Source organism: Melanerpes formicivorus, unplaced genomic scaffold (genome assembly GCF_026170545.1).
Source record: "Melanerpes formicivorus ecotype bairdi unplaced genomic scaffold, bMelFor1.0.p_v2 SCAF_2, whole genome shotgun sequence".
Classification (NCBI taxonomy): Eukaryota; Metazoa; Chordata; class Aves; order Piciformes; family Picidae; genus Melanerpes; species Melanerpes formicivorus.
The window spans coordinates 38,605,126-38,631,225 of NW_027142354.1; the positions used below are offsets into that span (position 1 = coordinate 38,605,126).

The 26,100-nt window shown below is 50.2% G+C and overlaps 2 protein-coding genes across 6 annotated transcripts in view; both read right to left on the reverse strand.

The window, feature by feature from the left end:
* Nucleotides 1–427: 427 nt before the first annotated feature.
* TCTE1 (t-complex-associated-testis-expressed 1) lies at nucleotides 428–19,429 on the reverse strand. Of its 3 annotated transcripts, XM_068157404.1 has the most exons (6): nucleotides 16,488–19,429; nucleotides 15,768–15,895; nucleotides 7,110–7,373; nucleotides 4,514–5,082; nucleotides 2,934–3,383; nucleotides 428–975 (listed from the first exon to the last, which is right to left on the reverse strand). In XM_068157404.1, exons 3-6 carry the CDS (start codon nucleotides 7,288–7,290, stop codon nucleotides 799–801), a joined length of 1,377 nt encoding a protein of 458 aa, XP_068013505.1. In that variant the 5' UTR covers nucleotides 7,291–7,373; nucleotides 15,768–15,895; nucleotides 16,488–19,429; the 3' UTR covers nucleotides 428–798. The 3 variants fall into 3 exon arrangements, with proteins under 3 accessions (XP_068013505.1, XP_068013524.1, XP_068013514.1); XM_068157423.1 differs by lacking the exons at nucleotides 15,768–15,895; nucleotides 16,488–19,429 and adding an exon at nucleotides 13,974–13,992; XM_068157413.1 differs by lacking the exons at nucleotides 15,768–15,895; nucleotides 16,488–19,429 and adding an exon at nucleotides 7,642–7,680.
* Nucleotides 19,430–19,516: 87 nt separating this feature from the next.
* The window catches only part of AARS2 (alanyl-tRNA synthetase 2, mitochondrial), a 35,326-nt gene continuing 28,742 nt past the window's right edge, over nucleotides 19,517–26,100 (reverse strand). The window contains exons 22-23 of one of the 3 annotated variants that reach the window (XR_010989609.1): nucleotides 21,189–21,431; nucleotides 19,517–20,813 (exon numbers count right to left, since the gene is read on the reverse strand). Coding sequence is in view for 2 of the 3 variants with exons in the window: in XM_068157354.1 (XP_068013455.1) it covers nucleotides 21,300–21,431 (132 nt within the window). In the remaining variant the exon portion in view is untranslated. Of the gene's footprint in view, nucleotides 21,432–26,100 lie in introns of all 3 variants that reach the window. The other 2 variants (XM_068157354.1, XM_068157339.1) reach the window with 2 other exon arrangements.

Genomic DNA, 26,100 nt, shown 5'->3' on the forward strand with positions numbered 1-26,100 from the left:
GACTGTGTCCTCTTGTTCCAGTGCTGGTTGCCTGGGAGAAGAGACCAACCCCCATCTGGCTACAACCTCCCTTCAGGTAGTTGTACACAGCAATAAGGTCTCCCCTCAGCCTCCTCTTCTCCAGACTAAGCAACCCCAGTTCCCTCAGCCTCTCCTCACAGGGCTTGTGCTCCAAACCCCTCCCCAGCTTTGTTGCCCTTCTCTGGACACCTTCCAGCAACTCAACATCTTTCCTAAACTGAGGGGCCCAGAACTGGACACAGGACTCAAGGTGTGGCCTAATCAGTGCTGAGTACAGGGGCAGAAGGACTTCCCATCTCCTGCTGGCCACACTGTTCCTGATGCAGGCCAGGATGCCATTGGCCTTCTTGGCTGCCTGGGCACACTAGTGGCTCATGTTCAGCCTACTAATTAAGGTAAGCAAGAACTACTAATTAAGGTAAGCATCTGGCTTTAAAGAATTTGCCTGTTTGCAGAGAAGGCTGGCATTGATCAAAGGCACAGTGACCCAAAGCAGGGAACCATGGCAGAGAGGCCATTCACTGAATTTTATTTATTTTTGTTTAAACTTTTCACCACCCATATCTGAGATTCCAGACAGATTTTTTTGCTATAAAAACAAATAAATCCTTGAGCAGGGCAACAGCCAGAAAATGCTGCTGAGGAACTAGAACCAACATTCGCTCTAGACGTGTCCTTCTCAGCAATAAGTCTAAAGGAGCTGCCTAACCCTGAAGGTTAGGTCTGAAATAGACCATCCAGATGGTTCAAAGCTCTTTGCTCTTGGAAGTATTTTCTTCAGAGGGGTTTGGTGGTAGGAGGCTGCAGAGATCTCAGCCTTGCTGCTTCCCGGTTGGCCCACACAATTTGGTGAATGAGGTACTCTGTCTCCTGGCCCACCTCTGTCATGCGGAGGTCAAACTCAGTCAAGACCTTGTTATCCGCCAGCCCTTCAAGCAGCTGCTTCCCACCATCCTGCAAATGGGTGAGGAGAAGGAGTTAAAAGAAGGAATGGAATGGAATGGAATGGAATAGGGATAGGATAGGATAGGATAGGATAGGATAGGATAGGATAGGATAGGATAGGATAGGATAGGATAGGATAGGATAGGATAGGATAGGATAGGATCGGATAGGAAAGGGTAGGATAGGATAGAATGGAATGGAATGGAATGGAATAGAATTTGAATGGAATATAATTGGAATGGAATAGAATTGGGATAGGATGGAATGGAATGGAATGGAATGGAATGGAATGGAATGGAATGGAATGGAATGGAATAGAATAGAATAGAATAGAATAGAATAGAATAGAATAGAATAGAATAGAATAGAATAGAATAGAATAGAATAGAATAGAATAGACCATACCATGTTGGAAAAGACCTTTGAAATCATTGAGTCCAACCTATCATCCAACACTATCTAATCAACTAAACCATGGCACCAAGCACCCTGTCCAGTCTCTTCCTAAGCACCTCCAGTGAAGGTGACTCCACCACCTCCCTGGGCAGCCTGTTCCAGTGGCCAAAGTGAAGTGTACGGCTCCCTTTCCCTCCTTCCCAGGGCAACTTCTGCTGCTGGTGACTGGAAGCCTATGAGATGGTGCCAAAAGGAACAAGGTCTTTCACCTAAAACCAAAATGTTGCTCACAGAAGTACACAGGGAGGGAGTATAAGCTTATGCAGCACTCAATGATGTGACACATGCTAATGACTCCCTCTGGGTACCATGTCAGGAGTCCTCAAGATCAGGCTGGTTAATAGCATGTCTAGAGATGATAACCTGAGAGGAGTCTCTGTTCTCCCCTGCCCCCTGGTCCCCAGATCACTGCTGGATGGGGACAAATGGCAGTGTGATTAGTGCTCTGTGCCTTGTCTCAGCAGTGGAAAGAGCCCCAGTGCTGGCAGTCTTCTGCCTCGATGCCATCTCCCAGGCTGTGTTGGCTTTCCTGGGGGAACATCTCACACAACTGATGTCCAGCCTGAATTTGATGCATCTCTAGAAACTCAAAAAAAGAAGGTTTTTTTCCATCAAAGCCTTTTAAAATGGTTGTCAAAAGCACTGATGCCAATATTGCTGCCAGCAGAGACAGCTGGTCTTGCTGTCTCTTTATTGTGGCAGTGAGAAAAATGGAGGTAGTGCAAAAAGTTTAAAAGCCAGCATGATTGTATTTGGCTGCCTAGTTTCAGATTTCTAAAGCTCTTTTTAATCAGCAGAAGAGAAGCAGTCTGGGTTGTGGGCACGTTGCACTCTGCAGCTCTTAGGGATGTATTAAGATCTATGGGCGTATCTGCCTAGAAAATGCAAGCCTGTGGCTTAGGAGCCACTTATGTGCACCCAGATGTGACCCTTTTTGACCTACCACACCCCTCCAGAGCTGCAGGGTGGGTTAAAGCAGTTCAACAACCAAGCCAATTTTCTAGCAGCCTCCCCTGAGTGTGTGATGGACGGCAGGGAGTCTGGGAAGGGCGACACAATCTGTGTGCTGCTAGGTGAGAGACAGCAGAGCCAAGGGCATGGAGGATATGCATACGCCCCTTGCCTCATTCTGCCTGCCATTATTACCTACTCCCACAAGTGTGAAGTGGCTGTGATTTTTTTCCCAGACATACTCCCTGGTTTTCGATTTCCTGGGGGGAAAACCCCTCTCTGCCTAAATCCTGGAAGCCAGATTTAGCCCTGTGAAATGAGCTAGATGTAACAAATGAGATAAATGCATGTGAGTGCAAAGAAGACATCCTTCTCCTCCCTGCTGAGGAGGAGAGACTGCTAGAGTCTTTTCCTTGCTTGCAACTGATTGTTACTGCAGCAAGATTGGAAAGTGAGAGATGTGTTTGCCTCTGCAGCTTTGAGGCAGAGCAGGTTCAGCATCTGCTTTGCAATGCCATCACGCAGGCTCACAAACTGCAGAGAGAAGGAGATTCTCTTACCAGCCCCAGGTGGTTGCATGAGAAGTTGATACTTATCAGGGTGGTGTTCTGAACCAGGACCTGGGAGAAAAGTATAGCAGTTGGCTCTGACAGGTTATTACTTCCCAGATGGATGGACTTCAGAGTGGTGTTGGTCAGCAGGGCACAGCCTATCGCCTGCCCACCTTTGTCCTCCACATAGTTGAGGCGCAGATTCAGGGAGGTGAGGGTGGAATTCTCAGCCAAGGCTCGAGCAAGAGCCTGAGCCCCCAGGTGATGGATTTGGTTGTTACACAGATCGAGGGTCTCTAATCTGCTGCGGTTGATCAGTTTGCCAACAGCTTGTGCCCCCTTGTCCCTGATGAGATTATGCGACAAGTTCAGCTCAACCAAGCAGGGGTGATCCAGCAAGTTACGGACCAGCAGCTTGGTCTTGTCATCATCAACTTTGCTTTGTGTCAGCTTGAAAACCTGTGGGGATAAAGGACAGGAGCACTAAAACAGCCAGTATCACACAGTATCACAGTATAACATAGGTGCTTTGGACTGAGCTTTGTGCAAGACCTCAAGCAAGTTAAGCCTGTGATCTACCAGACAGGATTTATCTCCCTTCACTTCAGCCTCCTTTAGCTAGGCTAAACTAGTTTTATAGTGGGCAGACACTTCCAGCAAGCAGGGCATGCCACCAATATCCCATGCCTGTTCACCTCCTGCAAATGCCTGCTCCTCTCCTCTGACTCCACAGGATCTCTGACACAGGGGGCTAAATTAAAATGAGAAAAAGCTGCATAAATGTCTGCAGAGAGTAACAGCAGAACTCACCCCAGATCACAGTCAAACGCTGAATAAGCACATGTACTGATAGTAACCAGAGTGCTCTCTGTGAAGGGCAATGTCCTGTGTGGCCAGGGCACCTTTAATAGCCCCATGAGAGCCCCATGTCCTCTGGGACATGTTGATGTTTCATAGTTTCATAGTTTCATTCAGGGTTGGAAGGGACCACATGGATCATCTAGTTCCAACACCCCTGCCATGGGCAGGGACACCCCACACTAGATCAGGCTGGACAGAGCCTCATCCAGCCTGCTCTTAAACACCCCCAGGGACGGGGCCTCGACCACCTCCCTGGACAACCCATTCCAGGGTCTCACCACTCTCATGGTGAAGAACCTCCTCCTCACATCTAGCCTGAATCTCCCCACCTCCAGCTTCATTCCATTCCCCCTAGTCCTATCACTAATAGTTCTGTTTATGTCTGTTTATGTAGCATAACCTTATTAAATACTCTTGCTGGGCTTCTCCTCTCCTCCCTCCCAGAACTATGTGAGGGGTTCAAACAGGGGTGCTGCTTTCTCTTGTGCCACAGGGAACATGTTCAGTGGGAGGAAGTGTTTTTCTCATTGGCACTCTAACAACCCATTCTAACAAGGACACATACAGAACAAGATACTCAGCACTAGGCCATCAAGTTAACATCTGCCAGACTGCCAGCTTGCAAAAGGAAGGGTGCTGCTGGCAAGTAAAACTGGTCCCGGTCATTCTACCCCTGGACAATTCAAAGATCTAACTGAGGAAGGAAGGTTCAGTTTGGGATACATTACTTTCATGTTGTGGCACATCTTCACAGCAGCAGCTAGGTTGCAGCAGTCCTGGTGGGTAAAGTTAAAGAGCTTCCACTCAAAGTTCATGCCACAGTCCTTCACGCCGTAAGTAAGATGAAGCTCTTCAAGATGAGAGAGAGCAGTAACGAGGCCTCCCAGGTCATAGTGATGCACGGAGACCTCATTGAATCCCAAATCACTCTCGGTATCAGAGGGGTCATCCCTCTCCTCCTTTTGGTCCACCTGCACTGGTGGCAGGAACTGGTCAACCTCCAGTTTTCGCACATAGTCTTTGCAGAGAGGGATGAGCTCTAGGACTTGGTTGGGATCTGTGGTGTTAGGGATGAAACGTTTCAGGATGTTCTCCAGGTGACGTTCGAAGAACATCCGTTTCCAGCTATCTCCATAGCTGGCGACGTCACACACTTGCCAGCGCTCAGTGCAGCACCTCTTCCAGTAGTCCTCATCACTTACTAGGTTGGCAGTGACAGCAAGTGGAAGGCTAGTGGAGAGCCTATCCAGCACCTTCTTTTGGTGCTCAGGCAGAAGACAGTCCAAAATAGGGTTCTCTGTAGGGAATGAAGAGAAGGAGAGGTTTAGTAGTGGTTTAGTAGTCATGAGGTCTTGGGTGACAGGTTGGACTTGATGATCTTTGAGGTCTCTTCCAACCTTATTGATTCTATGATTCTAGGTTGATCTGGGCTGTAGGAGCTGTGGCTTGCACTATGATTCTACTTGGACCTCCAGCTGTGTGTCCATGCCCTCCCCTCTGCTGATACTGATTTTCTTCTCAGTTGCCAGCAGCTGGTGCAGGGAGCTAAGCTAACAACAACAAAAAAGTGTAGGGTTCATCTCCTAAATGTCTGTGTAGGATTCCTAACTTCTACAGTAAAATTGATAATGGGGTTTATTCCCATAATATTTGTGAACAGCATCAGAATCTCAGCTCCCAGCTTAAATGTAGTTTGAATGCAATTTATATTCAGAGCAGGACTTCTTCTCCCAAGAGAGCTAATTTAGCCTGACAGTGATGGGAGAGTTTGGTTTGCCATTTGCTGAACTTTCTTCCTTTGGATTCTAAGCATATTGAGGGATCATATTTGAAGACAACTGTCTGTGTGCTCTCTGTGCAAGCCTTTGTGCCTTTTTATTTTTACTCAGGTGCTGTCTTACCCTGAAATGATTCCAGTTCCTTTCCACTGAGACACACTCTTGGACACTGAGACACACTTTTAGCCTTTAGATCCACCTTTTAAAAATTAAAGTTCTCTTTTCCCAGGAGCTTTCTTCTCTTAGGCTCTTCCTTGGTGTTCACCCCAAGTCTCAGCTGGCTTCTCTCTGGTGGAAGTTCTTTGTGGTAAGAAATGCCAGAGAAAAGGTGTGCACACTCACACCATGAGTGGTTGTTGACAAGTAACTAATAGTGTGGAGTAACAGAAATCATCAGTGGAGAGGCCTGGCTGCATGTGGGAAATCAGATTTCAAGGCAGAAAGTCAGGTTACCTTTATGTTTCCTCTGTCTCTGTGGCATTGCCTTCCTCAAGACACCCAGAGTTTTACCACAGCCTCTTCCTGGAATCTTTTATCCAGTATTCTGCAGCTGGCAGTGCAATGACCTTCTCTGCAAAGTCCCACTACACAAGCAGAGGTGAGGCATGTATGGGCAGAACTGGGCTAGCCATAGCAGTGGGCAAGATGCATCTGCACAGCTCAGGTAATGGCATCAGGGTGCCCAAGACAACGGGCCCACTGCTTTTACATGCACACAATGTAAATCCAATCTAGCTAGTCTGATCCATTGGCATCAGGCTAGCTGACAAGGCTGACAGGACTGCAAGAGTGTTCCAGCTCAGACCCCCAAATACCATCAACTCCTGGTATAAGGCAGCACTGAGCTCCTCCATACTGTCTTAGAGTCTCAATGTGAATATACCCTTACATTTTCCTTTGGTCATTCCTGCTACTTCACTGAGCCAGCCAAAAGGACAGGTAGGCCCTTCCTTTCACCCAGTTCCCAGATGAAACATGCTTTTTCTGTTTTGCTGTTTCATCAGTCCACCCACTTCAAAAGCACATTCTCTGCCTGAGGCTGTAGCTTGTCACATCACCACCAAAAGCCATAGAGAAGGCTTGAGATTGTGAGTACAATGCTTATTCTGAGGTGGAAGCTCCTCCAAGTAGGGAACAATTCTCCATCTCTTTGTACAGTACACTGCACAATGGAGCTCCATCCTCATGTGCTACCACAACGTGCATGAATCAAGAGAAAGCAGCAGTAACTGCAGAGGCCATTGTGGAGGTAAGTGAGTCCAGTAGAACATGGAAAGAAGAAACAAGGACAAGGTTAGGGCACAATCATGTCCAGCATAGCAGCCCAGAGGACTACAGCCATCCCTAAAGTCTACAAGTACATACTTAGCAACTAAACAGTTCATTTAACTGGCTGCCTGAGGGGATTTTTCTCCCCATCTGTTCCTTTGGCAGGACTGGGTACCACACTCTGCCTTTCAGATGCATCTGTCTGCCTTGTTGACTCTCTGCTCCCCAAGACTGGTGCTCTCTCCACGTGTCCCAGGGGAAGCATGCTTCTGCTTACTTTCAAAATTGTCAGCGATGTGCTGGAGGCAGAGCTCAGTGAGGTGGGGCACGGTGGCAAGGGACCACTCGGGGTCCTCACTGATGCGGGGGGTGCAGTGCGAGCCGGGAGTGAGGCTGGCCTGGGATGGGTACAAGGAGGGAATGGCTGTGCTCCTGTCACCAGCCACTGGCTGCTGCATCCTGCTCAGGATTCACTTCTCCTTCAGATGAAGCAAGAGGAAAGCTGCTTTAGAGCTATCACCCCAATTTCCAGCTGGGTGGCCTGCAAAAGAAAAAGACAACGCTAGGAAGAGGCCAGTGACAAGAATGGCCTGCACACACTGCTCTCCTGTAATGCACTTGGTCCCTGCTCTTTGCCTGCCTCTTCTGCTTGGACTGGATACACTGCAGCAAAACAACACTAATCAGCATTATCTTTATACACTGCCCTGTACAAAGAGGTCTCTAGGCACCACAGGTAATAAGCAGATAATAATATGGTGTTAATTCTGAGGGCTGTTGAAGAGGGTGGACAGGAATTGATTGTTTACCATCTTTTCCAGTACAAGAAATAGATGAAGCTGAAAGAACCTGGGTTTATAGCAAAGGAAAACAATGGTTCTTCACACAGTCTGCAGTGCAACTGGGGAATTCCTTCCCATGGGTTGTTGTGGATGCTGAGAATCTGTGCAGGTTCCAGGACCAGTCCATGGAAGAAAAATCTCATGAGGATAATTTAATGCACAAAACCCTCATCTGGCTCAGGTTGAGCTGAACACAGCTGGAGACGGGGTGAGTGCTGGAGGAAAGAAACAACACATACTTGCATTGGTTTCCTACTCTTCTCCAGGCATCTGCTCCTAGTCACTGTCAGATATGGGATACTGGGCCAGACTGTCCCCTGGTTTGATCCAGCATGGCTGTTCTTATGACTCTTCAAAGACGGATGCTTTAAAGATGGATACACTGTAAGTGTATCCCAGGATTTTATCTGTTTTTTTCAATTACTCTCCAGCTGAACTCCTTCCAAACATCCATTAACTGATGAGATGACTCAGACCACACCAAGTCTAAGCAGATATGAGCTACAAGAACTACCCTGGAGCAGAAGGCAGTCCTGTTAGCTTTGTGGAGCTTTCCCAGACCAAAGTTTCTTACGCTCTGTTTCCTACCCTGCTGTTTTTCTTTCCCCCTGATTCTGGGGCTATTGGGTGATGAGTGAAGGCACAAACCCCACTGCCATATAGCAATGAGGTTCCAGAAATGCAGAGAACAGAGACTCTCAGAAGTTCTCCCCAGAAGTCTTTTATTGCTGTGTTGTAGAACCCCTAGCATTACAGACTCAGACTCCCACTTCCAGCAGAACTCTCAGAAGCCCTTAACAGATGAAGCAGCTAACAGAAGACCCAAGCATATCCCTCTCAGTATCCCTACACTTGCCAGATGAAGTAGCAAACTAACAGAAGCAGAAGTCCCTAGCAGCCCTAAACAAAGCTATTCCTACCTAAGTCCCTAAGCTGAGAGAGTGACTGTTGCTCAGAGTGGCTGTCTTTTATACTCTTTTTCAACCCCTTTACCAGTAAAACCCAACCACATATATAAGCTAAAATCTTTTCCCAACAAAAGGTGCCACCATGTTAAGGAAGTGGCTTCTGCATCTTGTTCCAGTCACAGGATGCCAATGTGAGGATGTTGTTCTTGGCACACATGGAATGTTACTGTTTTGTTCTAGGCAGCATGCTAAGGAATTGGTCAGCTAAGGAATCGTGCACGCTGCGCGTGTCCAGAAGCTGCCCTCAGAACAGTGGCTGCAACACTACCCCAACCTAAGGACCAGTGCACTCAGCTGTCAAGATTCCACATGCATGGTTATTGTCTGGAAGCCCTAATGGTTCTCTTAACAGTTCTGCCATTCTGAAAGAGGCAGAGAAGACGCTAAGAAGGAGTCTGCCCCTTGAGTAACAGGTTCCACCAGTGCCCAGGCTTGGTGAGATTCTGGGAATACAGACCCATGCTGAACCTTACTGTGGCTAACTGGACATAACAGGGATGCAGTGCAGGGCTGGGCAGTTAAGAGATTGGAGGCCACCTAAAGGAAACATGAGGCAGATGGATGGATGGCAATGTTGGAAGTCAGGACAACTTCCTGCAAGACCAAGAGGATGCATCAAGGTAAATATGGCCTTGCACTATAACAGAGTGAAAAGGATCCTGTGGTAACATCCTGCACAGAAGATAAATGCTATGTAATATCTTGTGCCAAAACATCTCTCAGCTCAACAGTACTTGGATCCCAAATGGCTCCTCCCTTGTGAAGGGCCTGAGCCAGACAGTGGTTCCCAGATGAAATGTCTTTGGTCCTTTCCCTGCACAAGGCGGCTCCCTTCTCCTCTGCCCTCCCAGTTTTTGCTGCCTCAGTCAACCTGGGCCTGTCTCTCCCTGAAAGCTTTGTAGGTGTCTTTACTGGTGATCCTCCCTCTGCTCCTTCCCCCTCCAAAAGACAGGAGGAAGGCCCTACAAAGGAGCTGTCAAAGGGGGGAGAGAGGAGATGTGTGATATGCAAAGAACTAGAGGAGGGCAGTTAATGAACAATGATTTGTGCTGTACTGCAGCACAGCAAAGGGGTCTTCAAATGCACTTGAAGTAGGTCTGAGAAGAGAGTAACCATTTCAGAATGAGAGTCAGGAATGGGCAGAGATAGCAGGGGTGCAGAGCAGGACAACAAAGAGTGCTAAGGGCAAGGAAGCTGGGTTTTCTGGAAGGCACTGGTGTATGGATGGAAAATGCAAAGGCTGTAGAAAAAAGGAGCCTTATCTGAAAATAGGTGATTGTGGAAGGAGAAGGAATGGGTGATAGGCAGGTGGGAGGGCTAGAAGTCCTTTCTCTGTCAAGCTCTGTGCCCCCAAAGGAAGGTACTGTTATGACCAATATTGAGGGGGATGAAAGGAGGTCTGATTTTCCACAGCACACTGACCTAGCCAAAACTCAGTTCTTGGTGCATGATGCACTTCAGCAGAAGGGCAATGCATAGCTAGATGGCAGATAGGTGACATTAACAGAGAAGAAGCAACTAGAGGAAATGTTTTCTCCTTGCTCAGTCCTTCCTCCTATTCAAAAAGCATCTGTGTCACTCTATCCTCCAGGCCACTCACAGCTAATTGGAGCTTCTGATGGCTTTCCTGACCTTTTGGAAGCAATTGTTAAAAGCCAGCTGTTGGGGAAAACCAGTGCAGCATCAGTGGCCTAGGACTGTTTAATGGCTGCATTCCAGCAAATTATCTGATTTGTGCTTTACTGGTGGCAGATTCATTTTCAGAGGGTACAGAACCCATGGTGCATGCAGACCCTCCAAAGGGGCTCCCAGAGGCCAAATGAGAGAAACAGCTGCCTCCAGGCAGAGCTCAAATCCAACTCTAGAAGCAGTGTAGCCCCTCCATACATTGGGTGAAGCTTGGTGAGCAAAGCACACTACCACTAGGAGGTCAGATCGTGTGCACTACATAGCCATGGGCCAGCCCCAACACAGCCCCATAGGAGAAGCATACAGCTTGAGCTGTCTGTGTCCAGGGTGCTGAGGAGCTTTCTCTTGACCTGAGCTCCACAAAAAGTAGTCTCATCTGACTCTAACATCTCCACTCAGCACTGGTGTGTAGCCAGCAAGAGCAAGGCTGACGGCATGTGAGAGCCAGCCCACAAGGCATCTGAATCAACCCCATGCCTAGCGTGCTAGGGGGAGGCTGAGTCTGACACTGAGTCACTCCTCACAGTGCATCCATTCCCACCACCCTCATCACAGCCCACCACCAGGGCAAGGGCTTCTTTCACTGCTGCATCCCTTCCACCTTGGCTGCAGGAGGCTCACCCAGCCAGAGCTAATGTGCCAAGCCAGTTCCATAGCTGAGCTTGCTAAGTGTGTACTGAGACACCACAGATGTGCCATAATTCTTTACCAAAAAGCCAAATCAACAGCATTAATGCACACTCCTCCCACCCACACTGCACACACATCAGCCACCTACCCCTGTTATTAAATAATACACAATGAAAAGGGGAATGTAGTAAACTCCCAGTTTGTGCCATTTAACACCCAGATGAGGCTGAAAGGTCAATCATACTCAAACTTCCTTTCCCTTATAGAAGCTGATAGAAGTCCACTCAGTCAGTCAACTTAGGAAGAAGTTCTTCACAGAAAGAGTGATTGCCCATTGGAATGTGCTGCCCAGGGTGGTGGTGGAGTCACCGTCACTGGAGGTGTTTAGGAAGAGACTGGATGGGGTGCTTGGTGCCTTGGTTTAGTTGATTAGATGGTGTTGGATGATAGGCTGGACTCGGTGATCTCAAAGGTCTTTCCAAACCTGGTTAATTCTAATTCTAATTCTAATTCTAATTCTAATTCTAATTCTAATTCTAATTCTAATTCTAATTCTAATTCTAATTCTAATTCTAATTCTAATTCTAATTCTAATTCTAATTCTTAGAAGCTGATAGAAGTCCACTCATTCAGTCAACTAAGGCTGCTACCTAGCACATCTAACAAACTTTCTTCAGCTGACCCTGTTTTGATCTGGAAATGAAAGATTCCAGATTCACACTAAATCCCAGAGAGACAAAAAAAAGAGTTGTGTGGAAACCAGTGACCTTTGTCTGATGCCTCCTGCCAGCAGTATAGTGATCCCAGAAATGGAGCAACTGTAAAGACTGTGTTTACTGGAGAGCTTGTAAATGTAGGAGAAATTGTTATTGAAGATGCCTAAGCCTCAGCCAAGATTGCATTTGCACTGAAGCTCTGTCTACCTGAGGAGGCTCTCATGACACTGCGGCATCACCCTGAAAATGCTAGCTGTTCTGCAGGTGTCCTGGCCTTTGGGCTGCTACCTCTGGTCCAGGCAGGCTAGTGGGGACACTGGCAAGTGATGCCAAGTACTGGCTAACACAGAATCACCAAGGTTGGAAAAGACCTCAAAGATCATCAAGTCCAACATGTCACCATAGACCTCATGACTACTAAACCATGGCACCAAGTGCCACGTCCAATCCCCTCCTGAACACCTCCAGGGATGGTGACTCCACCACCTCCCTGGGCAGCACATTCCAATGGTCAACAACTCTCTCTGTGAAGAACTTTCTCCTCACCTCAAGCCTAAACTTCCCCTGGCACAGCTTGAGACTGTGTCCTCTTGTTCTGGTGCTGGTTGCCTGGGAGAAGAGACCAACCCCCTCCTGGCCACAACTACCCTTCAGGTAGTTGTAGAGAGCAATAAGGTCTCCCCTGAGCCTCCTCTTCTCCAGGCTAAAACAATCCCAGCTCCCTCAGCCTGTCCTCGTAGGACTTGTGCTCAAGATCTCTCATCTTCCTTGTTACCCTTCTCTGGACACTGCTGGTCCCACTGTCACCTGCAGGGATGTGCACTTGGAACGGCAGATGCCAAGTGTGCATTAGGGCAGCGTAGTGCAGACACATCAAGGGGCTGAATCTCTGCATGGGGCATTAAATGTGTTTAAACGAAAAGTGTGCCAAGTGAGCAATCTGTTTCACTTTAGATATAATGGGATTTGTCTGTAACAGGACATTAGGCAGAATGAGGCCAGCCAGCCATTTGGGAATAAGGTTAATGTTATCACTGGGGCCAGTACTGCAGTCCTGGGTACCTGTCAGCATGCCAGGGTAAGGACTGCTGCCCAAGGGGATGGCAGAAACGCAAACGCACTTTAGGACCTGGGCATTTACCACTGCAGCCCTGGACACTGCACTCGGCTGGCTCTGTCCTGTCAGCTCCTAGTGAAGACTTGGAAGAGAAGCCTCTCGTCCCCCAAAGGTGAGGAAAACATCTGGCTTCTGCTAAATGCCCTCTGTCCCCTGCCATACTCTTTAGCCCAGCTCCCTGAAATGCTGATGGTGTGACCCTATCGTAGAATCACAGAATCAATAAGGTTGGAAAAGACCTCAGAGATCATCAAGTCTAACCTATCACCACAGACCTCATGACTAAACCATGGCACCAAGTGCCACATCCAATCCCCTCTTGAACACTTCCAGGGACGGTGACTCCACCACCTCCCTGGGCAGCACATTCCAATGGTTAACAATTCTCTCTGTGAAGAACTTTCTCCTCATCTCAAGCCTAAACTTCCCCTGGCACAGCTTGAGACTGTGTCCTCTTGTTCTGGTGCTGGTTGCCTGGGAGAAGAGACCAACCCCCTCCTGGCTACAACCTCCCTTCAGGTAGTTGTAGGCAGCAATAAGGTCTCCTCTGAGCCTCCTCTTCTCCAGGCTAAACAACCTCAGATTCCTCAGCCTCTCCTCACAGGGCTTGTGCTTGAGGCCTCTCACCAGCCTCGTTGCCCTTCTCTGGACACATTCAAGAGTCTCAATGTCCTTCTTAAATGGAGGAGCCCAGAACTGGACTCAAGGTGTGGCCTAACCGGTGCTGAGCACAGGGGCACAATGACTTCCCTGCTCCTGCTGGCCACACTATTCCTGATCCAGGTCAGGATGCCATTTGCCTTCTTGGCCACCTGGGCACACTGCTGGCTTGTGTTCAGCCTACTGTCAGTCAGTACCCCCAGGTCCCTTTCTGCCTGGCTGCTCTCCAGCCACTCTGACCCCAGCCTGTAGCACTGCATGGGGTTGTTGTGGCCAATGTGTAGAACCCAGCACTTGGATGTGTTAAATCTCATGCCCTTGGACTCTGCCCATCTGTCCAGCCTGTCAAGGTCCCTCTGCAGAGCTCTCCTACCCCCTAACAGCTCAACACCTGCCCCCAGCTTGGTGTCATCTGCAAATTTACTGATGACTGACTCCCTCCTGCCAGCAAAGCTCTGCTCCAGAGCTCCCAAGAGGGAAGAAAACTCATTAGCCCGGCCGCTTGATTGAGAATCAGACCTGCCAGCTGCTGGGGTTAGAGGTGTCCACTGCTGCCAGGCGAGGTCACCAGGAGGGGATACCGACAGCCCTGGCCGTGAGACACAGCGGCTCTCTGCTCGCTCCTTGGCCCTGTGCGTTTCGCCTGCTGGCTCTGCCGGCGGTCCCGGCCCGTGGCTGCGGGGCAGGAGGGTGCAAACAGCCCGGCCACCTGCCACTGTCTCCCCCGGCCCTCTCAAACTTTCCACCGCCGGTTGCTGGGGACGCGGCGGTTGCCGAGGAGGGGCGGAGGCCGTGGGCGGGGAAGGGGAAGGGGCGGTGGCTGTGGGCGGGGAAGGGGCGGTGGCTGTGGGCGGGGAAGGGGAAGGGGCGGTGGCTGTGGGCGGGGAAGGGGCTGCTGCTGCTGCTTCAGCCGCAGCGGGGGCAGAAGCAGCGGGAAGGCAGAGGGCTGGCATTTGTGTTCGTGCTCCCCTGTCACCCCACCCCACTCTGCTGAAACCCAGCGCTGAAGGCCTGCCACGCTGGACAGAGGTGGGATCTCGCTTTTCTGGCACGGAGGAGCAAGCTCACCACAATGAGCCACAGCATCCCGTGCTGGCCCAGGGAGCTGCTCCAGGGGTGCTAGTGGGGACATTTGCAGAGGTCCTGCACACTCCTGCAGTGGCAGCTGCTGTGGCATGGCAGGAGCAGGGCAAGCAGTGCTCCATGAATGGTTAGGTACCAGTATTTGAATGGTGATTGTGCTGCTGTGCTCAGGGTTTTGTTGCACATTTTTGTTTTCAAGCTCATCAGTATTCACAACTTCCCTGCTAAAGATACTGTGTAGGTGCCTGAAACTGGTGCATGAGTCTTCAAGGCCCCATATCTTGAGTCTGTTACCCCTGAGTGATGGGTCACAGGGAGGTCCAAAGGGAAGGAGGACAAATCTGACAACCTCATCAACGGCAAGATCTTGGCCCATCTGCTGCATGCCCTTCTCTCTCCTCCTCAGTCTGCTCTTCTTCCATTCTACAGGGATGAAAACACACATCTCCTCTTTCCCATCTCTCATATCTAAGTATTTTGGTATTTGCCAAGCATACTTTCAGACTGAAGCGTGGCTTGCTTTCATGCCTTCAAGATGCTGATGTGCTCAGCAGTGGGTACATAAATATAGTCAGCCTGTGCCCTGTGGGAGCATCATAATACTAGTGCCAGCTCTCATGATAGGTCCTGCAAGTCCCATGATAGCTGACATTTTAAGGAAACTAGGCTGACTTTCAAATAAAATACACCTCCTGGTCACAAAGAAGATGTTGCAAACATGATCCAAGATTACCCAAAAGGCTCAGCAAGAAGCCAATAAATTAAAAAAGGATTTAAAAAAGGATGAGAATTTTGAGGCCTCCTTTGTGAGTTTGAAAGATGGGGAGTTAGACTTTGGCAGCAATGTGCTTCTTTTCTAGGTGTGGCCTGATTCTGTCACTCAGCCCCTGAGAAGACAGCGACACCTCCTCGGAGTCAAGCTGGTGTTTAACACAGCGGGGGGTGTCATAAGCCTTCCAATGCCTTTCACAAACACTGTCCCTCACAATGACCACGTTATTTGTGGGAACTCATCTCCAGGGCTTTTGAGATCTTGAAAAGCAGAAATGAGAGCAGTATTTTTTTCTTTTGCACTGATTTCCACACATGCAGACAGTTTCACTGCTGAGTAACAAAGGAGATAACCACATCAGACCCACAGAGACAACACCCCTGAGCTGCTTCCACAATGGTGCTCAGTTTCTGAGCTGAGCCTTCCACAAGCCATCAACATTGAAGTCTTTAGCCTACCTCATGGCTAATGTAATGCAAATGTCATGTTTTGAAGGCTTCATGGTCCAATGGGCTCCAGCTGCGTCTGCCCAGAGTCATTGATTCCCAGAGACAATATTGTCCAAGTATTCCAGTCAGTTGTTGACCTGGATGCAATCATATGCTGAAAACAAGTACTGGTAGCTGAAAAATATCTGTGTTAACTCTTTATCTACCTTAGCATTTATTTCTAGGCATCTAGACATTAGCATGTGTTTCCATTGGGGTGTCCAGTGGAAGTTGCTCCTCAAATGCCGTGGAGTAGCTGCCTCTGAAGCGTCAAAAACCCATACCCATTCCCAGTCCCCCCATTCAAACCTAAAGAAGGAGATGAGGGAAGGCACTGCTTCCTGGTCATCATTCTACTAGCAAATCACAGCTGCCCTCTGTATCCCTCTGTCTGCCAGGTCTCAAATTTCCCCCAGACAGTCCCTGTGATGGTGGTATGCATTATCAGCTCCACTCTCTTTGCCTTGAGTTTGAGGACAGTGCAACAGAAGTTGAACTTCATATCACAACAAATAAATGATGAGAGGAGCCAGGTCTCACAGTGCCTTGCATGGCAGAACCCTATTCCCCGACCATCTTCTGCTTGTAGTACAAAGATCTGGGGGCATTCTGGAGACAGAACTACAGATGTAGGGTGAGAACCTTTTTTAGCATTCCAGGCATGATGAACTACAAACACGTTACCCTTACCTGGCTTCTTCCACTCTGATTTCTTTGTCTGTTTGAGGGTATTTGTAAGGACTTGCTGGAATAGAATAGAATAGAATTAACCAGGTTGGAAAAGACCTTGAAATCATCGAGTCCAACCTATCACCCAACACCATCTAATCAACTAAACCATGGCACCAAGCACCCCATCCAGTTTCTTCCTAAACACCTCCAGTGATGGTGACTCCACCACCTCCCTGGGCAGCACATTCCAATGGCCAATCACTCTTTCTATGAAGAACTTCTTCCTAACATCCAGCCTAAACCTCCCCTGGTGCAGCTTGAGACTGTGTCCTCTTGTTCTGGTGCTGGTTGCCTGGGAGAAGAGACCAACCCCCATCTGGCTACAACCTCCCTTCACGTAGTTGTAGAGAGCAAGAAGGTCTCCCCTGAGCCTCCTCTTCTCCAGGCTAAGCAACCCCAGCTCCCTCAGCCTCTCCTCATAGGGCTGTGCTCCAAACCCCTCCCCAGCTTTGTTGCCCTTCTCTGGACACATTCCACCGACTCAACATCTTTCCTAAACTGAGAGGCCCATAACTAAGATGAGCCATATGGGAATGAAGGCAGTACCATATTATCCTGGGAAGGGAAGAGAAGGAAAAATCCTTGCTTTATCTGCCTACGTCTTAAAACTGGGTAGGACAAGCTAAAGGGGTGGGCCTGGGTGAGCTTCATGAGGTTCAACAAGACCAAGAGGAGGGTCCTATACCTGGGCCAGAACAATCCTCATTATCAATACAGGATGGGGGATGAGGTGATAGAAAGCTGCCCTGTGGAAAAGGACTTGGGAGCTCTGGTTGATGAGAAGCTGGACATGAGCTAAAAGTGTGCACTTGCAGCCCAGAATGCCAGTCACAATCTGGACTGCATCAAAAGCAGCATGGCCATCCAATTGAGAGAGGTGATTCTTCCACTTTACTCTGCTCTGGTAAGAGCTCACCTGGAGTACTGCATTCGGTTGTGATGCCCTCAACACAAGAAGGACATGGACTTGATGGAGCAGGTCCAGAGGAGGGCCATGAAAATGATCAAGGGGCTGGAACACCTCTCCTATGAGGACAGGCTGACAGAGCTGGGGTTGTTCAGCCTGGAGAAGAGAAGACTCCAGGGAGACCTCATAGCAGCCTTCCAGTACCTGAAGGAGGCCTACAAGAAGGCTGGAGAGGGACTGCTTACAAAGGCTTGTGGTGATAGGACAAGGGGCAATGGTTTTAAATTACAGAAGAGTAGATTCAGGTTGGGCATTAAGAGAAAGTTCTTTACCATGAGGGTAGTGGAACACTGAGACAGGTTGCCCAGGGAGGTAGTTGAGGCCTCATCCTTGGAGATTTTCAAGGTCAGGTTTGACAGGGCTCTGGGCAACCTGATCTAATGGAGGATGTCCCTGCTCACTGCAGGGGGGTTGGACGAGATGACCTTTGGAGGTCTCTTCTGACCCAACCATTCTATGATTTCTATAGTACTAGAAGCTCAGCCTTTGTCAGAGAGCTCCAAACCTCTGCTCCAACCCCAAATGGTCTTTCATAGGACAGCAGGCTGCCCTTACTGAAGATTTTCCAGGCAGAGAGACCAGTGGCCTGTATGCAGCCTCTGCACTGCTGGGACCTGCAGCAGTTAAAAGACCAAGCTGCCTGTCCATAGCTGGCCTGAGGAGCTCACTCTTTTGAATCAAACCTCTGCTCTCTCCCTTCTCTGTGGATGTCCTGGTTTCACTCAACAACAAGATCCAGCAAGAAGTGGAGCCTTGCTCCTCTCAAAGAAGATACTGGACGCAGCCCTTCTTAATCTAGACATCCTTCACTTCAAGGTGAGCAGCTGAGAGAAGGAGACCCAAGTGAACACTTGCACAGCAGCTCTGGGGAGGAAAAGGTTATTAGGAATCATCAGCATGGATTCCTGAAGGGGAAGTCATGGTTGAACAGTCTGACAGCCTTCCATGATGGTGTGAACAGCTGGGTAGATGAGGAGAGAGCAGTGGATGTTGTCTACCTTGACTTCAGCAAGGCTTTTGGCACTGTCCCCCACAACATGCTCCTAGATAAGCTTAGGAAGTGTGAGTTAGAGGAGACAACAGTGAGGTGGATTGAGAACTGGCTGAATGACAGAGCTCAGAGTGTTGTGATCAATGGTGTGCAGTCTACTCGGAGGCCTGTGGCTAGTGGTGTTCCCCAGGGGCCAGTACCAGTCCAGTCCAACATGTTCACCAGTGACCTGGATGAAGGAACACAGTGTAGCATCAGCGAGTTTGCTGGTGGTACAAAACTGGGAGGAGTGGCTGACACACTGGAAAGCTGTGCTGCCATTCAGTGAGATCTGCACAGGCTGGAGAGTTGGGCAGAGGTGAACCTCACAAAGTTCAACAATGCCAAGTGTGGAGTCCTGCACCTGGGAAGGAATAACCCCATGCACCAGCACAGGTTAGGGTTTGACCTGCTGAAAACCACTGTGCAGAGGAGGGCCTGGGAGTCCTTGTGGACAGCAAGTACACCATGAGCCAGCAATGTGCCCTCATGGCCAGGAAGGTAAGCCAGTGGTATCCTGGGGTGTATTAAGAGGAGTGTGGCCAGCAAGTCAAGTGAAGTTCTCCTCCCCCCTCAACTCTGTCCTCATGTGTCTGCCCCTGGATTATTGTGTCCAGTTCTGGATTTCCCAGTTCAAAACAGACAGGGAGTTACTGGGGAGAGTCCAACGGCGGACTGTGAGGATGATCAGGGGACTGGAGTGCCTCTTACAAGGAGAGGCTGAGAGCCTGGAAAAGGGAAGACTGAGAGGGGATCTTCTAAATGAATATAAATATCTAACAGGTCTTGAGGATGGGGCTGGGCCCTTTTCAGTGCTGGCTAGTGACAGAACAAGGGGCTTTTGACCATGGCATGCGGTATACTATTCACATTGGCGGCTGGAGGTAGAAGAAGAGAGAACAAAAAAGGCTTCCTCTGTACATGTGTCAGATCTGCTAGTGCCCCTTTGTCCTCACATCATGCTGTGACAGGCAGAGGTCACCATACCAGTTCAGGATATCATTTTATTTGAATCTTTTATGCTGTGTGGGGCAGCATTTGTAGCTGATGCCATCAGCTCTGCAGCACCCATCTGGCAGATGTGGTTCACCTCGCTGGGGGGAAGCAGGGAAGCACCACACACAGAGATGAAGATCAGGTTTGAGACAAGGCAATTGGTACTTGATGGCTGCCTGACACCAAATGGGTTCACTAGGACAGGAGCCAGCGAGGTTTGTCCTTGGCACTGGGGGAGTCCTCTTGCATGGATGGCTTCTACTTTTTCAGTGAGGAGCACAGAAAGTTGCCAAAACTGGGGGGACTCAGCAAATTGAGGATGTTGCAGCAGAGAGACTGGCTCCAAAGCCCTGTCTCCAGGGCCTCCTCTGGCTGGCTCCCAGCAGCTCTTTGCTGAAAAACAGTGCTTAAAAGCAGTTGGCATTTCCTGGAGTCTTGGGGGAAACAGCAAAAGAAACAGTATCCTGGAAGGAGGAAAAAGCCCCCTGCACAGCCGGTGCTGAAGGACAGGGGAGCAGGATGCTCTCTGCTGCTGCTCCTCCCAAAGCTTTCTGTTCTCCCTGGGTCCTGGCAGGAACCGTGCAGCTGCTGACAGCTATTAATAGACTGGGAGAACGTGGGTTTTGTCTCCTACTGCTTCCTGGGATGAATTATAATTACCCTTAATTAGGCTGGATTTGGTTCCACCTCCTACCTCCAGCCCCCTTGCCTGCGCTGGCAGGGAGAGACAGGCCCATCTGCTGACTGCATGGCTCTGCAGGGGGCAGGGCTCACAGTGGGACATCCTGTGGGGAAGGCCTGTGCTGGGCACAGGGGCAGAGGCAGAGCCTGCCAGATGACGGGCTGCAAGAGGTCCTCTGGCCTTGGCCTTTTCAATGGCCCACACAGAACACCTGTGAGGTGGTGAGAAAAAGCATCCCACCAAAGCCTGGGAGTGTGGGCAGGTTAGGTGCTCTCTCTTTCAGATGAATTAAAGATACAAGACAGGGGAAGAAACAACCAGGCGATATGACCTGTTGCTGTGATTGGCATCCCTTCCATTATGTATTGCACTGAGGTCTGTGAAAAGGGGCATCCCTCCTCTGCTGCTGTTGCCTAGACTTGTCCTTCATCTCACATGGGACACAGCCCAGCTGCTCTGGGCTTAGTCAGGATATGACATGCCCAAGGCAGATGGTTTTTTTCCTTCTTATGCCACTCCACCTCTGGCCTCAAATCTGAAGTAGGAAGGTTTCATCCATCCAAGTTACTTTAGTGGAGATGCAAAATAGTGTGAGAGGCTTTCTTCATCCTGAGAAGATGGAAGCAAAAGTGGATGTCTGTTAAATCTTCCTTGTACATCTTACACTCTGGATTTAGGGCAGTCCATCCTCCACCCTGGTGTTTGCCCAAAATACTTGGTAAGGCCACACTTTGCTAACACATCCTTACTGCCCCCCTAAAACTTGGATTGATATGTGCTTGGTTCAGCAAAGCAGCTGGTAGCACTGTTCATAGCTAGAACCCCTTTCCTTTAGTGACCTTTGCTGCCTGTAGAAGAGTGGGAGGAAAAGGGCACACACCCTGCCCCATCCTGCCAAGCTGAAGCTCCTCAGGAAGGTCAGTTGTTTTTTGGTGGTTTGTGGTTTTGTTCGCCCTCTACCCACCCCCCATCATGTTTTCTTACCTGAATCATGAGAACCTTCCTGTGGGCAGAATCTGTGCTCAGGGACTTACTGGCTCCTGTTTGCAGGCGACCTACCGGCTCTCTGTTCCTGCCTCCAAGATCCCTCCAACATTAGGACAGAAGACTCAGGTCCCTCTGCTGCCTCCCACTCAGCCCTTCATGTTCCATCCAAATGCCATATGGCACACTAGGCTCAGGCAGGAGCTGTGCCAGGCTCCCCTCCCTTTCTCTCCACTCTTTGATCTGCAGAAAAGAGATGGAGAACCAGCACTGTGAGATTTCAGCCTGCTGTGTTTGCTCCACTTTCCTTGGTCTTTAGCCTCCGTGGTGGTGGTGGGATTGATGTGGAAGGCACTGGAAGAACTAGGGGTCCTAGGGAAGAGAGGAGCTGCTCTGAAGCTCTCTTCCACATAGAGGAGAGTGTCTCCCAGAGGTGATGCTATAATTAAGAAGCAATGCCTAGGATGTGATCACAGCCAATGCTTCCTCCACATTCCCTTCCCCCAGTCTTCTTGTTTGGCTGAGGTTGCTCACAACCAGTAGGTAGCTTCCTGACTGCAAAGCACAGGTCTAAAGGTTAAGCAAGCTTCTCTTGGGCTGGTCATGCTCCCAGTCCCCCTTTACAGAAATAAGGAGGAGTGGAAAAGGAGAGCAACTGTCTTGCCAAAAAGCATCTCAGAGGCTGTGAGCAGCAGAAGCTCCTGGAAACATGGGGCTGTGTTTGGGCAGCAAAAGAGACTCGGGGAGATATTCCTAGCTTTTCTGCTGCAGATGGCTGTTAGTGCAGTACTTGCTGCTTTTGGCTCAAAACCAGGTGGCCCCTTGGGCACTCCCTCCTTTCCAGAAGGGACTCTGACACTTTCTGATGGCTTTTCTTGGTACTTTATTAGCACTGCCTGAGCTCCAGAGTCTCCACTGTCACTACTATGTCACAACAATCCCCACAGCTCTGTCTGTGGAGCATGCACCCCCTCACTGCCAGATCACCGCCATTCATCTCCTTGGAGGGGATGGGGAAGACATCAGCCTTAGTAGAATCCAGGAGGAAACATGCACAGAAACAAAGCAAGCTGCAGGTCAGGTCATGCAGGAGGCAATTAATACAGAAATGCTGGTCACTGGATGCTTTTGCTAGCCCTTCTCTGCACCTCTGTTCCTGTGCATTGGGGTGCTGTCATGTCCTCAGTGAGGGTGCAGGAGAGGGAGAGGGGAGGAAGAGGGAGAGGTTCGGAGAGGTTTGGAGAGGAGAGGGTAGGGTAGGTTCGGTTTGGTTCGGAGAGGTTCGGTTCAGGGAGGGGAGGGGAGGGAGGAGAGGAGAGGTTTGGAGAGGTTCGGAGAGGAGAGAGAGGTTCGGAGAGGAGAGGTTTGGAGAGGAGAGGTTCGGAGAGGGAGGAGAGGAGAGGTTCAGAGAGGAGAGGTTCGGAGAGGGAGGAGAGGAGAGGAGATGTTCGGAGAGGAGAGGTTCGGAGAGGAGAGGTTCGGAGAGGGAGGAGAGGAGAGGAGATGTTCGGAGAGGAGAGGTTCGGAGAGGAGAGGTTTGGAGAGAGAGGTTCAGAGAGGAGAGGTTCGGAGAGGAGAGGTTCGGAGAGGAGAGGTTCGGAGAGGAGAGGTTCGGAGAGGTTCGGAGAGGTTCAGAGAGGAGAGGTTCGGAGAGGGAGGAGAGGAGAGGTTCAGAGAGGAGAGGTTCGGAGAGGGAGGAGAGGAGAGGAGATGTTCGGAGAGGAGAGGTTCGGAGAGGAGAGGAGAGGTTTGGAGAGGAGAGGTTCGGAGAGGTTTGGAGAGGAGAGGTTCGGAGAGGACAGGTTTGGAGAGGAGAGGTTCAGAGAGGGAGAAGAGGTTCGGAGAGGAGAGGAGAGGAGAGGAGGCTGCATTTTCCCTTGGAGGAGGTAAAACATCTAGTTAGTGTCTTCTATTCCTGTCTGGGCTTATTGCAGCCTTTGTGACACTCAGAGCAGGCGTGAAGCTTCTCCTTTCCCAGGCTGGGGATGAGACTTAGTTGGAGGCTGTTTTCCTGCACTACCATGGAGATACTGCATTTGTTTTTTTGTGTGTGGGTTTTTTTTTCCCTTTCCTCTTCATTTCCCCCCGTTTCCCAGAGTGGTCATACCTTGCATTTTAGCTCGTGATTTTGTGTCACTCCCCTCCCTGCCCCAGTTTCCACTTCTCTCTGTTGTGCTGGGGTTTGATAAACCCGAGGTGCATGTGACAAGGGTAAATGCTCCAGAGAGATGCAGAGGGGGTTATGGCCCTACAGCACAGGCAGTACACAGGGAGATTTTGAAAAGCCCAGGGCAGGCAGCACAGCATCTTTCCCTCATCATGTGGCCACCAGAAAGTAGCTCAGAGGTCCAGGGGCTTTGTTATATTTTAAATAAGAGCATTGTCCCTGCTTGCCTTATTTACCTTCAAGGCCAGCTTGGCCTTGTTACCCTTTTTGCAGAGGAACATTTGATACCGCGGCAGGGGGCCACCCCTTCCACTGAAGGCTTGGGGATGTTCCTCCAAGCCTGATCCAGCAGCCCTGGGACAATTGGGCAGTGTGGGATGGGAAGGTCCCTAGGGAAAAGGCACCTTTTCCATCTCTCAGATCCTTGGTGTCCCCCAGCAGCAAATCCACACAGCTTGCATAAGCACTTGCAGGGTCCGGTGTAGGACAAGTTGGGGGGCAGAAGGGGAGTCCTGTGCACCCCATTGCATCAAGAACAGTTGGGGCAGTCACTGTGGTAGGAGTCAGATACTGACAGGACAGCCTGGGGGCTTGCACTCCAAGGGCTGCAGAGTTGACACTGTCCTTTGGTGCCCTCTTCCCACCCCAGTGAAGCCTGGCACCATCAGGGCTAGGGAGCTGCCAGCTGCCATCACCGCTCCTCCAAAGAAGTGCTCAGTGACAGATCCGCTCCGTGCCACCGCTGTGCCCTGCTCCTGGGCACTCCTCAGCCCTGCAGCAGGGTGCAGGGACCCCAGCAAAGCCTGGCCCCCTCCACGTGCCAGCGGAGCTCAAGTCATTGTGCTGTGTGCTGGGGAGCTGCGTGAGTGCTCCCAAATGCCTGTGGCTGTGACTCTGCTGCTGCTTCTCCGCTTGGCCCTACAGTGTCCAGCAGCATCACAGGCCAGCTCAGGGAGAACCAGTTGAGGGAGAGCCAGCTCAGGGAGAGCATTCAGGCTTCCCTCTTATGCCCCATCGCTGCATCAGAACCATGGTGACAAAGGGAACTGGGCTCAGCCCTGGTACACTGCAGCTTCTGCTTGCAGCTGCTGAGCTGAGCTGCCTCAAACTCACATGCCTGAGTATTTGTTCAAAGGACAGGGTTTGCCTGATGCCTGCAGAGTGTCTTTGATCCCATGAGGAATGACCTGGAGTGTTCCCAAGGATTTCTGACATGCCAAGCCTGGCTGTTGCCTCTGTGGCTGGCCTGTCCCCGGGTTATGACCTGCAGTGCTTCCTCCAGGCCAGCGTAAAGCCTTCCATCCCTGATTTCTAAGCCCAGCTGTACCCCTCTACTGTAAGGCCTCCAGCTCTGCCTGTTAGGGCCAACTCAACCTGTTTGGCTGTTCTTTTTTGACTGTACTGCTTGGTGGGTCTCTCCCTTCATCTCCCTGGCTGCATGCCTGGGACAAGGGACCTCAGCTGCAGAACCCTCACTTGCTGTTTTCTAAGCAAGGAACTACCAGTGCAGGAGCTGGCCAGCCCTGAGTTGCGGATAAGGAGGTCTGCCGGAGCCTGACTCCAGCAAGGAGCGGTGGTGCCCTTAGCAGGACACCCCAGACATGCTAGCTTCTGCTGCTGATGCTGCAGGGTCGTGAAAGCTGGCAGCTCTTGGGTCACTCTTGGAGCAACCAGCTTGCAGCAGGGAGCTCTCCCGGCTCTCTGGGCCTCTGGTCTGTTCCAGGTGGCTGATTCCTGTGTTTCTAATAAGGCAGGGGAAGAAAATTAAAAGCCCAAGTGAGCAAAGCAGCCAGGCTGAGCCAGGAAACGTCAGCACATCCTTGTCAACGCAGCAGCCGAGGCAAGCAAGCAGGCAGGCAACTTCTTAATTATTGATGGTGCTTATAAATAAATGCTGGGACAGGGAGGAAAAGGTTATAACAGAGCAGAGGAGCCAGTCCTGGGTGGGGGAGGGAACCTGACATCTTATTTGTTTTAAAGGTCATTTAGTTTTGCATTTCTTTACCCTTCCTCCGAAAAACTTGGTGATATTTCACTTGGTGGATTCTTTCTTGCTCTGCTTCTTCCAGCACCTGCCTAACCGGGCCAGACAGGAGGAGATGGAGGGAGGAAAAGAGCCTGCATGTGGGGGCAGCAAGGGAAGGAGGGGGGAGGATGAGAATACTGCCTGAAATGTGGGACAAACAGGCAAACGAGGAGACAACAAAATTAGTAGAGCAGCAAATCCCAACCCGAGTGTAAATAATTCCTCACCATGTGAAAAGAAGGTCTACATAGGCTCAGATTTAGCTTCCCATTCCTGGTGTTTGAGCCCAGGCAACCTCTAACGCAAAGCACAAGGGAAATGAGGCTGAGTGAAGACTAGAAGGAGATGAAGGGCTCTTGGTCGAGGACTGGAATAGTAACCCAGTGTCTGCATAGCCTCAGGGACCTTTTCAGCAGGCTCAGATGGAGTGTCCTGCAAAGATCAGACTATCTGACGGCAATAGCTCTAGGACAGGGATCCCACAGCCAGCTGAAAAGGCAGGAAGTTGTTTGGAATTGATTCACAGCAGGACTGGAGTTGTGACTGGTAAGACTCCGCAGCTTATTGTCAGGACCTCTGGCTTGCAAGAGTGACAGGCAAGAAAGAGCCCCTTCCAGACTCTCCCACAACAGACCCTGCAGGACAAGGTCTCCTTTCATCCTGTCTCCAGTCTTGCAGGAGACTTTGGTTGGCAGCAGCAACCCAGTGCCCGTGGCTGG